The 14,664-nt window shown below is 36.4% G+C and overlaps 1 protein-coding gene across 9 annotated transcripts in view; it reads right to left on the bottom strand.

Annotated features, from left to right (window-relative positions):
- LOC139965494 (uncharacterized) overlaps positions 1-14,664 on the bottom strand; it is a 90,505-nt gene that overhangs the window by 34,449 nt on the left and 41,392 nt on the right. For 8 of the 9 annotated variants that reach the window (XM_071967916.1, XM_071967923.1, XM_071967942.1 and 5 more), the window contains 5 exons: positions 14,063-14,263; positions 3,469-3,705; positions 2,498-2,809; positions 773-856; positions 40-111 (listed from right to left, as the gene is read on the bottom strand). In XM_071967916.1, coding sequence (XP_071824017.1) covers positions 40-111; positions 773-856; positions 2,498-2,809; positions 3,469-3,705; positions 14,063-14,263 — 906 coding nt within the window. The remainder of the gene's footprint in view (positions 1-39; positions 112-772; positions 857-2,497; positions 2,810-3,468; positions 3,706-14,062; positions 14,264-14,664) is intronic. The other variant, XM_071967917.1, reaches the window with a different exon arrangement.

The raw sequence follows: 14,664 nt of genomic DNA, 5'->3' as shown, positions 1-14,664 counted from the left end.
TCAACAGATAATCAGAGTATATATAGTTAAACACTGTACCTGATGTTTTACTGGATGGGGAGTCTCCTATCCCACTTGAATGAGTATCAGCCCTTAAAGGGGATGGTGTTTCTGCAAAGAGTAGAGAATATATATCGTTATATATATATATATTGTTCTCTTCTTGTATTTTATTCCGGGATGACAGAATTGCAATGCTGTCTTAAATTGATAAAATTCAAATTCCACTTGGTCTTAACCTGTTGGTTGTCTTTCGTTACCAGAAAATTAATTAAAAAAAGAAAACTAATTATATCAGGGGAGGGATATACATCTTTACCTTCCCCTTCACTCCCCTAACAAAAGAAACTAAGAAAGAAAATGTCCCCTCGTTACCAAGAAGAAAAGGAAGCAAATATGACACTCGCTGATAATAACACCTTCACTTTAATTTCAAAGCACTTTCACATCAAACCATGACTGTCTTTTAGGGTTCTCACAACTTTTCAGTATTTTAACTTAATCAAATTTAAGTCAGAAATGAAATTTTACACATCTTCTGAATTGATCTGACAATCGTTTGACCAAATGTTCACCTCTCTACTTGATCAACATTTGGACAGAAAACCACAAGGCACAGTCCAAAAACCACCGAACCCATTACTCATGATTTTGCTATTAATCTGTTCAAATTTCCTCCGTTCTTTTTACACCTTCGTATTCAGCATCACGTCGACCGAAACCGACCCGTTGGAATGCCTTTCGGGAAATGCTCGCAGACTATACCACTCACCGTCTGACAAATGAACCGAAGCTTGGTGTTCAGATTCAATTTCTTCCTGGATGCATTCCAATTCTACTGATGAGGATGGTGAGGCTACTCAGAGGATGGGTGAGATGAAGATGAACAGTTAGAGGCAGAGAGAGAGATTGAAAGAGATAGAGAGAGTTAGAGGTGGAGAGTGAGAGGTGCGGTTAAGAAAAGGTCATCCATATCCACCCAAAACTTTTGGCATGCTTAAAATCTGCTCTAAGTGTCGAGAAAGATAAATACATTCCTGTTAGTTCAGACTCTCCATGTTATTTCCAGATACAGAATGTTGCTCATATTGGAGATTAGAGAATGAAACGTTTCAGTGAAGAGAAAAGTATTAGCGACCATTATTTGACTATCTAGCATATTTAAGGGCCAATACTGACGACCTTTAAAAGGTCATAGGAGAATCTATCGGTATCGCATAGCAAAAATGCTAGATGCAAACCGAGCAAATTGCTATATATACACAGATTCAAGAACCTCAAAAAATGCTAAACAAAAATTAAACACTATATTATTCCCTGAAAAGTTATTGCTAATATTGTCATCTGTGTTACAAGAACTGAACTAATAGTAGTTCTTCCTTTATTTAACTGGAAGTTAGAGTAAGGAATCATAACAACAATTATAGGTGTAACACCACGCATAAGGATCATGTCACCTTTCAGTGACTGCTGTACCAATCTCTTACATATGTCTAACATAATGTTTATTTGGTTCATAAAAATTTAGCAGAGAACAGATGAACTTGCATACAGTAGAAGGACAGTATTTAATGTTTTTTTTTGGGGGGGGTGGGGATGGGGGTGGGGATGGGGGATGGGACCAATATTCCCAACGGCTGCTATGATATGTTCCACAAAGCTTGGAATGAGTCTTTCAACAATTTGAGGGAGGCTAGATGTTTAATGAGGTAGTACAATACTGACTAATGCAATGTAATGTTGGCAATTTGGATGAGATCAAAGATGACTCTTTGCTTGCAACAAGTAGATTAAAAACACAGGAAATCATAAAGGCTTAACTTTGTTAAAAGGAAAAAGAAAGATAAAAGGAGTAAATCAAACTAAGAGTGGGGAGTAATGAAATATATTTACTTAGTTTTTAGAGAGATTTTGAGGAGAGGTCTTCATAATTTTAAAGAAAAGAGTGAAGAAAAAGTTAAAATGAGATGAGTTTGGAAAGAAACTTACAGATGAGAAATAAGTTTGAAGTAGAAGGACAGAGGCAGTGTGTGTCCATCTTTCAAGTGCAAATGGTATCAAAAGATGCATTTTTGATGTAGTATTTAACCTTATAAGGTTTTGAAGGAATGTAATACTGTTTTCACTTCATTATTTCTGTAATTTGAATTCAGAGGGCCTCATCACTCTGCATCACAGAGAAAGAGGACCGCCTCTTTGGAGATGAAACAAAATAAATCCCATCATTAGAACAAACTTGTTTTGTTTCTTTTGCTTGGCGACAAAAATCTAGTCGGACGAATATATTGACTACCCTATTCACACCTAAATAAATGTCATTTCTGCCAAATGGAGAAAACTTAACATTCTCTGTCAAAGTATGAAAAAAAATACTTTTCTATCAAAATATGGCAAGATTAATAATTTTTCTGCCCCATGGTGAGAAAAAACAAGGGGGGGGAGCACCAAAGAATCAAACACTTCATGCACATACGATTTGGTTGAATCTTTTACTTACTAAGTCGTGGAGGCGCTGGACGGGGCCTCGGTCTGTCTTTCTTGGTGATCGTTGGTGCCAGTGTCTTTGCAGGAGGGGGCAAGATTGGTATGTGCATGGGTGCTGGCTCTTCCTCTTCTTTCACATCCGGGAGGGGCTCCACGGGCGTAGATTCTACAGGGTTCGTGGATGAATCCAGGGACGTCACACCGGGGAGGGCATTCTCTTGTAACGGCTTCGCCTTCTTAATCTTGGCGACGGGCTGGAATTTCTTCTTCTTGACTATGGGCTTTCTCTTTGGTTTGGAGATTGGAGGAGGTGTAGGTGTGGGATCTGGAGGAGGGGGGCCGGAGGGGTAATAAAGAGAGACGGTAAAAAACTGCTTAATTTACTGGAATAACAAAATGCATGCCTGCGTAAATCCCAGACAGGTTTTCCGGGATAAAATCACGAAAGGCCTGAAGTTTTGGGTTAATATTAATTAGATCCAAACTGGGAATGAACAAGACAAGATTAACAGAAAGAGGCAACCAATTCTAGAATGACTATTACAACTAACATTTGAAAAAGGGCTACGAAATTTTTGCCTCCTCTACGGACAGGGTTTGCACCATAGAGTGACCAATGATGCAATCATGGAAGTTCTGAGCCGTCCAGTGCATTAGGTTAGTTGCAAATCTCTAGATAAAGCCATTTCATTTGCTTGAGATGCCAGGCAGATGTCTCGACCCATTGCATATCATTTAGCCAGGGATCATATCCCAATTTCACTTGGTACAACGATGACGAAAGTTGAAGGGAAGCGGTTTTGAGATGAAGTCAGCTATTTATGCATAAATGTATAATTAACAGTGGGAAAACTGATTATCACTCCTTTTAACTGTTTAATGTACAGTACACTTTTCAGAAAATTCTACAAACATCAAAAATTTTCCATTGCCAGTAACTATAAACTAAGAATTAATCAAGATTAAATCATGAATTAGACTAACCTTTGGTAGGAGGTGGCGTAGGAATAGGAGGGGGTGGTGTCGGTTCCTTTGGTGGGGGAAGAGATGGCATCACTGGTACTGGGATGGGTGCCGGTGGGGGGCTATGAAGGGTTATCACATCGTTGACAATCAATTTGTCGGGGGGCTGGATCGCTGTGTCTTGTTCCGCCGTAATCTCCAAGCCAGGCATCAACACTACTCCTTTGTAAAGGTTGTATGACGCATACTCTACATGACCTGTGAAACATTATGAAAAGAAAAAAAAACTTAAATATTCATGTTGAGTACCGGTGAAACTTTAACATCTGGAAGGTTTTTGGTTCAATATACAATAGTGTGCTTCATCATCATGTGAGTCTTTGGTCGAGACGTTCGTAAATTAAAATCGGGTCTACGGTTATTGCCTTTTTCGTAAATTGGTTTGTGCCGATATTTTGCTAATAGAGGGCGCTCATCCGGTGAAATACATAAGCCCATGGATCTGTTCATTATAAAACAAGACTAGCTTCATGTATGCCTTTAAAGTACATTTTTGGTGATAAGACTAAAATACATCAAAAATAAATCATAAATCCTAAGTTTTAATCTTAGTTTTGCATTTGCTCAAATTGTTTTCCATGACAATACATGTAAATGTGATGATCGCACACATGTACGTGTACCCATACACACAAAGTGTGTTAATTCACAATCAGACTGAGGACACCATTGTTTATTCCATAATTGTTCAAATCAATGTGCCTTAACCAGTGGCGGAGCTAGGGGTATTGGTAAAGGGGGGCGAGAATGGTCTGTAGGGGCACTTTGGACACTATCTAAGTGGACTTGGAATTCCTTTACCCTGCAAGTCCTCAGTCTGTATGCAAAACAACTGCACACCCATACACACACACATAAACATATTTAGTAAGTACATTATATGTAACAGCAATGAAGGCAATAATGCCTTGATCTCTTGTGATGACTTTAACAAGCACATCATGAGGGTATCAAGAAACACCTCCTGATACAATTTACGATATTTCTATGATTATAAACAAAAAGGAACAGAATTTCTTTTGGGCAAACATCTTCCCTCCTGGATGGACAGCACATGCGATGCCACGTGCTGAGTATTAATCCTCTATTTGTGGAAGCAGCCTGTCAAGAGATCACCTGGAGTCGCAATTAACGCACCGGACAATTTCCAAAACAGCCCTCTTGAAAACAACTCAATGCTTTTACGAAAAAGTATAAAAATTATAATCTCACACGAGATTTGCCACCTGAGTTACTCTGCGGTTCGACTCTCCATTAGCAAAATGAAATTATGTGACTTAAACATGCAAAGACTTCTCTTGGAATTTTGCAAAATCTCTCAAATGGGTAAAAATCAACTCTTCTAGGATGATAATGACACAAACACCTTCCTATTTCTGTTCCTCTTTCATCGCTTCTAGCAGTGACAAAGTAAATCACTGCATATTATTACGACGACTAAATCATTGGCTCTTGAGGCACTCCGTTTACCTTCTCACCACACTTTCTGCTTAATAATCTTCTTCTTCTTCTTGTAATATCAAGAATGAATCCATTAAAGAAATTTGTTATGCATTTTGACAGCTTGCTGAAGAAAAATTATCCCTTGCTTTCTTTATAAGTAAAATTTGCTTAGCAAATGTGAGGCCATAGAACATGTTTGCATAACATATTGCGACAACTTTAAATATGTGAGGCGATTACAAGGCTCTGTATTAACTTTGTAAATAATTTAGCGGCAGTTTTACACCATCGTGGTCTATAAGTATACTGACCATGCAAACACACAGCAATAAAACTGTACTTACATACAGTATGTACAGTAGGGCTTAATAAAACAGCCCTCAGTCTAAAATGAAAGCCATAGAATGATAGTGGAATATGTTCAAACAAGTGTGCAATTGACCTTCAGTATTTCAATCTAATTCATCAAATTTTGTGTCCCTCAATCTCTAATATTAATTTTTCAATTTGCAAACTTTTAGTGGTTAATTCCCTATTAATGTCATTATCATATCGTATAGGTGGGATTTTAGTGGACTGAAAGGTAATTACATTTATGATGTTTCTTAAGTAAAGGCATTCACTTTCCTTTAAACAGGGATTTCCTTTAAATACCATTCAAAGGAGCTCATGAATATTCAACTATTAATTTATGCAAACAAAATGCACTGTTAATTGCCACAGCTTCAAGGCATTGAAGATTCGCCCCAAACCCTGTGCCGACCTCTTAAAAAGTTAATTTTCTGTTGCTTGCAAGTGACGTTTTGTTCGTGTCGCTACAAAATGCAGACAGTACAGTAATGAAACGTGATACCTTGTTATCTTTAGCTTGACCTGAGATGTCCATCGCTGTATCGTTTGTATACTGTGCTGTGGGTATTGACCGCAGCTGTGTGTACTGAATGTACACTAGTGTCTAATTACCGACGGTAGCAAGCTGTGTGTGTATTTTCTGGGATCGATGGTCACCTCATTCGAAACCTTGTCAAATTACTGGCATAAGACGTTTCTGTTTGCGTGAGTCTTCACACCCTTTAAATGCCAGTCATTGCATCGTTTGTTACTAGACTGCAGCTCTTTTCTACTGGACTTAATGGCATTTTTATATAATAATATGGAATACAATGGAATACATTTAACGTTTTAGCGGCTAATACCTTAATTATGTATTGATATTTGGAATTTACAATGGTACAGTTTAAAAATAAAACGCAACAAAGTGCTTTAAAATCTATAAACATTGCCAGCCAGCAGAAGTTTATTATAGCAGAGTTTTGAAATTTATTAGTCACTTCACTCGCAATAATGATTTTTTTCTTCCAGATCTGCAATATTTTGGGATTCATGAGAAGGAATAATCTATCCCATTTTAGGTTGCAAATTTGGTCACACTACTTATACATATATATACTGTACAGTAGCTGTTTAAGTCTGAAGCCTGAATCTGCTAGGAAATGTGACACGTATGCAAAATTTAGAAATTTGGAAGACATGGCCGCACCAATTGCAGAGCAATCATATTAACATCCTTGTACTTTCAATCACAGGACAGAAAATTAGCTAAGGATGAAAACTGAAAAAAAACTGAATTTTTGAAATCTGTAAACATTGAAAGGGCATAAAAGCCGAATGTAAACGTCAGACTACTCGATAAGTACTATTCTTTTCTTCCTTCTCAATAAGAATTTAGGTTCCAATATTTTAGATCTCCAAGCTGAAACATTCCTAGCCGCTAGTAGCCGGCTGCCGTTACCTTATAGATCTGGTGATAATAAAGACATTTTATTTTTCATAAATGACAAAACGACAAAATACTGTAGTTTAGGAAGTTTTACCTCAAGGTAGAATTAGAGGTTTTTCTACCTTTCAGCAACTTTTTTCTCTCTTTCGTAAACAATTGAATACATACATATATAGAGAATACATTGTAGATAAATAATTATCAATCAATTTTGGAGTTGGCAACTTTAGAAACTAGATAACACACAGTTGTCATAAAAATGTGGGGAAATTATATTTTCCTGCAGTCAATTGCATAACCAGAACTTTTCAGTGAGAATACAGACTTACAAAAATTTTTGGCAAAAAAAAATATTATCACCAGAAATAACAAAAACTATTCTTGTTTTAAATCAAGTAATTGGATCTTTGTCAGAATTGTGCCTGAAATATTGTCAACTAATTCAGGAGGATTTATGAATCTTTTATACGACACGTACATGTTTGTATGTATGGTAAGATCTGATGTCAAGAAAATGATTTTTCCAAGGAAACGAACTGGAGTGACGAGAAAGCAGTCGTGCCTAATGGCATGCTAAAACGGACAGTTACCATGGATATGACAATAAATTTTGGTCTTCTTCCATCGTGACGGTAACTCCTTAAGAATAATCATCAGGCATCGTGATGTTTGACAGAGGAAAACTGGTGAGTTGAGTATAAAGTTATTTACACACCAAAAACAAAAAAGTAGCTTTTTTCTTCCAAAAAGAATGTCTCTATAAAATAGGCTAGGCTGTAAAATAGGCTAGTTGAATATTCATGACACTGTTTTAGTAACAACTTTTTATAGACAGACTTTGAAAGGTACAACATCTTTTGCAAGTGGAATCCTTCGAATAAGTGAATTTTCGAAACAAAAGCTTCTGCCTTATTTCGAGTTTTGACTATTTAGAGTCAAGAAGTTTTGTTTAAAAGGGGTGACTTGTAAAAGGCAGAATGTTAGGTCTTTATGTGTTAAATTCAAGAAAATGGAAGATACTTTATAATACTTAAGTAATAATTAGATTTAGCCACAGTTTTCTAATTTTAAAGATATTCATATTTAAAATATGCCGCATCTCTCAATGCTAATTTAAGGCAAAATGTTCCATTTCGTGCAATAAACAAATTGCACCCAGTCTCCATTCCTCATGTGCGAAACCAACAAGCATCTAATAGCTGTTAAGCCCTACCTACTGTACCACACTTTCGTTATAGCAATTAGTCTCGTTCTGAAGCCTAGCCTTCTTTGCATACATGAATTGGGACGACATTGTTGTTATTGTCATTTTCTACTGCTAAGACTCTAAATTATCAGCTTTCTGATTAGAACAATTTGAGAATAAGAAGAAAATACGACAGTCCAGCCTAGTTTGGGAGTTTGGGGGAAGGACAGGGGGGGGTGGGACAGATTTGACCGCAGTATAACGTACCTTAATAGTCTGACCAATGAATCTGGTGGGAAACGAACATGAAAAGGGGAAAACCAACAAGCATAGCATATTTTACTTAAAATAGCTGTTCAGCTTTACCTACCACACTTTCATTATAGCAACCAGTCTCATTCTGAAGCCTAGCCTTTTGTGCATACATGAATTGGGATGACATTGTTGTTATTGTCATTTTCTACTGCTAAGACACTAAATTATCAACTGACTGATTAGAACAATTTGGGAATGAGAAGAAAATACTACAGTCCAGTTTGGGAGTTTGGGGGAGGGACAGTGGAGGGGGGACAGATTTGACGGCAGTATAATGTACCTTAATAGTCTGACCAATGAATCTGGTGGGAAACGAAACATGGTAAATTAGAAATTCAAAAATATTCAATTTTTTTTATCACAGGACAGACTTAGGTACAGTATCTAGACAAAAACAGAGATAGCATGCTTATGTTTGGTTTCATTTCTCAAGCATTACTTGGGGAGTCATTTCATATTTTGTTTCCTTTAGTTTTATGACAACTTTAGTCATATGTTGCGAGAAAGAAATACGATCTGTTGGTTCCTACCGAAGAAAAACCCCGCAGGAATGCCCAGATTAACGATATCATGTTTGATGGCTCTTAACACTGCATGCAAATTTATTTCGCAGAAAATAAAATTTTGTGATCTTTGCTGACAGTTTTTCAAGATTTCTTTTAGAATATTTATGTTTCCCTCCTTATCTCCAAAGCATACCCGAGGCCGAAAAAATTAATCAACGGTGTCTGATTTTATTGCTAGCAAAGGAATTCTATCAACATTAATCGCTCTTAGGGGCATCGGGATTGGACAGAGTGACATACATCTGATATGGCAAACTTATAGCTATCCCTCTGAATGTATCGTCGTTCTGTCTGTTCGTCCGTCTGTCATGATGGATACGAACATGTGCTAAGATGATACTGTTTGCTGAAGGATTGTAGATTGAAGCAATGCCAACAGTCCTCAGTTTCCAGACATGCATTTAATATGAGGGGGAATACTTATGAAATCGATTTATGGACAGTCAACTGTAGGCTTGTAATCTAGGCTATAAGCTAAATTTAGCTAATTGCATCTGCCAAACTAAGTAAGTAGCTGAATCAGTTGGCCTGAATGTTACTACGATTATAATCGAGTTAACGGAGCTGATGAGTATTCAAGATCAAAGTGCACTGACAAAATACCATGCAAAAACCCAACAGTCACACTGAAAGGGGGGAGCAGTTTCTCCCCCTGGCTACGTCCCTGCCCTCCCCCCATACCTGTACGCTGTCAGCTTTTCACTGGCTACTGAGTAGTTATCTTTCAAAGGTTATTATAATTTCTCCTTATTTTTTGATGCCCTTTCTACGAGCTTTCCTTCTTATACCAATGACCTCCTGCATCACCACCAACCCCCCCCCGCCCCCCACCGCCCCCCAATTCAGACAGCCTCTTTACTTCCAATAAAACTCCCATTGTCAATCCTACGATTACTCAAATGCAATCCTTACAGCCTAACAGGAATCAATCTTGCCATAAATTTGGCCCAATTCATTGGAATTCATTCCTTTTGGTCTAACACTTAGCAATTTGACTTATTGCAATTGAAGAACTCCCTTTTTAAAAAATTTTCAGGCTTTTTGTTAAAATTTAGTTTGATACACAGGCTTTGTCTTTAATTGGAGCCGTTTTAGATCGTTGCCCTCCTAGAGTTGTATTTAATGTGATATAAATGTATTACTATTATTATTATTGTACTCATAGCAACAGATCTGTAATTTTTTATCTTTCCTACATTACTCTCTGCATAGATACATATTGCACTTATGATATTTAAGCACTCAGGTTGGTTCCAAGAAGGTAAAAAAACTTAAACTCACCATTTTTTCTTATAATAATTGTTAATTTAGAGCTTTTGAGATGTCAATTTGATCAATTCAACCCCTCGGGTTAGATCATGTAAATGAACTGTGAGGTCAACGGACTCAACAAGTCTTTCACAATACAAGGCAAAACTAGCGCCATCTAAAACCTTTGCAGCATCGATGTCTCAAAGAAAAAAAATACGCTGACACTTAGAAAACGTATTTTAGAGGTAACTTGGTTTTCACTAAAACCAAGATGCAATTGCAATATAATACGGGTGCTTTTACGTGAAAATTGCATTCAATTAAATTGGCAACATAAGAGGTTGTCATGGGGTGTTTTGTATCAAGTTTGAGCTTGCAGAAATGTAAGAGGTGTGACGTTAAACAAATATTTGCAATTTATTTTGTCACTAAGGATGGATTTGATTCTGGATTTACGACGGGTTTCAAATTTACGGACGAGGGTCTCAAATTTTACAAAATTATTAAAATTAAGCAATAAATATGCTAATCTAATAACCGGACACATACAATATATTTGAAGTCTGTGCAAAAACTGGATACTTACAGTAGCACTATGAAAGAAATTGGCAGTTAACCTTGAATTTTCAAACACACGTGTCAGATTACACCAAATAAAATTCATCCATTCTTTAACAATTTAGTAATGTTTTACATTTGGACATATCAATTTAGCTGTAAATTTTAAGTTTTATCTACATTAATCGTCAAAATCAAAGCAAAATTTTTAGAAGACAATTTTTTGTATTTTGTGTATTTTGAGTCCTTTTGTTTCTTTCCTTTAAATCATTTATTTATTTATTTATTTTTATCTTATTTACCTGTAATTAGTTAACAAGAGGACAGGAATGAATAACGTAAAGTTTGTTTGACTTCAACTGAGTACCAAAGGAGAACACAGAAGCTTGTTTAAGGTTTGTAGAAATGTACCCTACCGAAGCTGACAGGAGGTAAGAAAGGAAGTAAAAAATAGAAAAGTCAGTCCTATTCCCAAGAGCAACTGCCCCACCCCTTGAAGACTTCACCCCTCCCCTGTCCTGCCCAGCCATATAGTCCCTTGTACAATTTAGGAACACAATACAATACTTATAAAGATAGTAATATAAATACGCGTGAAGACTAAATACACCATTAATAAAGATTTATGAAACATCTAGTAACAGTTTTTGACAACGGTCACACGTATAAAATTGCATCTTCCGACCATCGTTTCTTAACTATAGTCCGACCATATTAAACCATGGAGCTATAAACCTGGATTAAACTAACTACGGTAGCGGTCACACGTACTCACACGACTAATTGTACTATATTCGGACGATCGTTATTTGCGGACACATGCATCAGTGAGATAATTATGCTTTTGAAAAGTATCATGCGCAGTTGCGTTGGGTCGGTCAAGGGTCACGGTTTTGACGATGTTTCACAGGTTTTTTAGTTGTAAGTAGTAGATGATGTCAGTGTGTACCCTAAAATGCATAGTCGGACAACGCAATAGCGGTCACACGCATGGTTCTTCCTGCTAACGTTGGTCGGACCATGGTTAATTCGGGGCTAACGATTTTAATTACCATCTTTAGTGGACAATGGTCGGACGATCGTCAGACCATAGTAGAGAGCGGTCACACACAAACCGTACCATGATCGGACCATGGTTATGTCTGAAAAAATGTACGTGTGACCGGGGTCTTTGTTTTAAAAACTTAAACCTTAAAATAAATGTCATGTAGTTATTGTATCATTATGCGACAAGAAGAAATTGGCGGTTCGTTTATTGATTTTTAACTTATCACATGAACCCACAGATAGTCAAATGATTTTAACTTGGGTTTCAAACACTTGATTTTAATTTTTTTTTTTTTTTTTTGCCTGAGCGATACAATTTCTCTTTCCTAAATATTGTCGCAATAAATTTGTCTAGTTATGATCAAGGTTGCCAGAGAGTGATAAAACACCGTCTTGACTTTTTAATTGAATTTGACGAGAACGCAACACGAACGTCGATTGCCGTATCACATGACCGACGGCACCGCAAGGATAAAAATTAAAATAAAGATTCACTGCCGTATGTAAATTAATTTATAAATTCTTGTGAAAAATGGTATAAAAGATATCCCCTTACATCACGCAGTTTTACAGACTATGGTATTTTGAAAAAAATGTAAAATTTTGTGCCGAGAATCTTAAATGAAATTAACAAAATGACATTGAGTCTGTGAATATTGAGGCAGCAGCATGCTTGGTTTCACTTTTTTTTCAAATAATAAAATTGTGTTCGGTTTCTTTTTGCTAGCTATATTTCATATGACTTACAGCAATATAAACTTACATATTGTTTCTAAAGCAATAAAATCCTTAATTAATTCTTTGGTTTATATTTCATAAATAAACTGACACTACAATATATATGCCATCTCATACAATATCAATACCTAGTGCAGTGTTCGGTCCTTAAAGCAGTATATACTAGTAACTGCATTTATGAAGAAAATCATCTTTCATTACAAACAATATTTGTATGTATTATAACTAAAATTACATTACCATATTCATACACTCAGGTAAACTTATGCAAGCGTCCGTTCTTAAAGCAGTACACTAAATTTGTAACATTGTTTTAAAGGAATTTTCTCTTTTATGAAAGTTGTAGCTAAATGTTTCATAACATAAATGAACATTATATATTATACACATATGTCTCTCCTACCTTGTACAAAGTTCCATTCTAAATGCAACGTATTAGCATTTTCCTGCTAAAATCCTGATACTAAGCTTTCTCTTTGCATGTTGAAAGCCATGTTGTGATTACCCTAGACTAGTCTGCGACCAATAAATTTTTAAGGCCAAAAATCACCCAATGATATTATTACTCTCAGGCTTTATGATGAATGAACTGAACCCTGAGCAATCTGATTGCAAGTCATCGCATATTTACTCAAAAAGTTAGTAAAAACGGTAACAACAAAAGCATTGATAAAAACAATTATTCCCACATGACAGGAAGGATGTTTACTGTCAGATTCCATAGTAAACAAATTTTGTTTACCTATCAATTTTATTTTCTGCCCTGCTCCTCGGCTAGAAGCCCAGGTCACTGACCCATGTTTGGGTCACGAACCCCATAGTTTGGGAAGCATGGCTCTACAAATGGAATTCTTGGAGCTGCAACAATTAACAATTAATTACTGATTTGAAGAGAGCTAGACTCTTGTGTCTAATTAAATTATTCCGTCTTTGCATATTCGGCTAAATGATACTTGAAAGTGAGGGCGACATTTCTTTCTGAGCCACTTTGTTTTGTATCCCTTTAATTTAGAATCTATCCTTCTGTCTCAAACCACTTGGCACATTTCATTTTTAGACTTTTCTAAAGTCTTCCCCCCTCCCCCCTCTTTCTCCTCTCAAAATTTTCAGCACAAATCGTTAAAAGATTTGATCATTCTTCTCTCTTTCCTATTTACTCCCTAGGCCAGGGTTTCCCTAACTTTATCCCCCCTACGAACCCCCTGTGGATTTCAGAGTTGTCCACAAACCCCAAACTTCATCGAGACAAGATCTGAGTCATTATTATACTATAATACGCATAACAGCGTGTGTCTGTTTCATAATTCAGTTATTTATCACATGTATGGTAGGGTACTACTATGGCAACGTATGCGTATGGAACGCGAAAAAAGTTTGTTGATAGGTACGACTTTTGTATATTACTAAATTATATGATATATCAGATTTTAGTTCAACAAAAAGTACTCTAGGTTTGACTTTCAGAAAAGTCTCACGAAACCCCTGGGATGGACTCACGCACCCCCTGGGGATTCATGCACCCCAGTTAGGGACCCTTGCCCTATGGTCTTAAGTTATATGTTATTTGTCATTTTGTTTATCTCTGGATTGTTATTGAAATGTACCGTGTAAAATGTCTCTTATACCTCACCGAGGTGATGTGGAGAAAAATAAACTGAAACTGTAACTTACCAAAGGTCGGTACTTCCATGACTTCGATATAATCGTTACTGAAGAACAGTCTCTTCAACTGAGATGGGCTGACACCGAGGACGATATCATCCTCGTCACTTGATTCCACGTCTCCCAGATTACCCGCAATCTCCCAGTCCATGGATGACGCTGTCTTGGGAGGATCGGTCAAGTGGTAGAATTCGATGGGCGGTTTGTCGCCTGATTTAGAAAAAAAAAAAATTAAAAAAAGGTGAAAAATGGCACCTTTTAATTTAAAAAAATCATAATTTTTTTGGAATCACTTAGTTTCTTCTCCTAGATTTTCTGAGATATTAAGAAACAATCCTCCCTTCGACCCCCCAAAAAAACTGTTAAAAATTTCACCTACATATGCTTTTACATAAGTCATAAGGATTCAAAGGTTTGAATGAAAACGGCTTTGATGATTGAAAATTGCTTTCTAGTTCAAGTAGTGATTTTTGATCTGCATAAAGAAGTTTGATAAATGGTTAAAATTCAAGACTCAGATCAATTTTTTGCTCATATTATGTTTGATGTAAGAATCAAAATCTACAGAATTTGTTTTTAAGATTGACAGAAAAAAAAAATTATGAATTGCT

This window comes from Apostichopus japonicus, chromosome 1 (genome assembly GCF_037975245.1).
Source record: "Apostichopus japonicus isolate 1M-3 chromosome 1, ASM3797524v1, whole genome shotgun sequence".
NCBI lineage: Eukaryota > Metazoa > Echinodermata > Holothuroidea > Aspidochirotida > Stichopodidae > Apostichopus > Apostichopus japonicus.
Note: the sequence above shows the minus strand (reverse complement) of the source record. Positions and strands in the feature narration are given on the sequence as shown.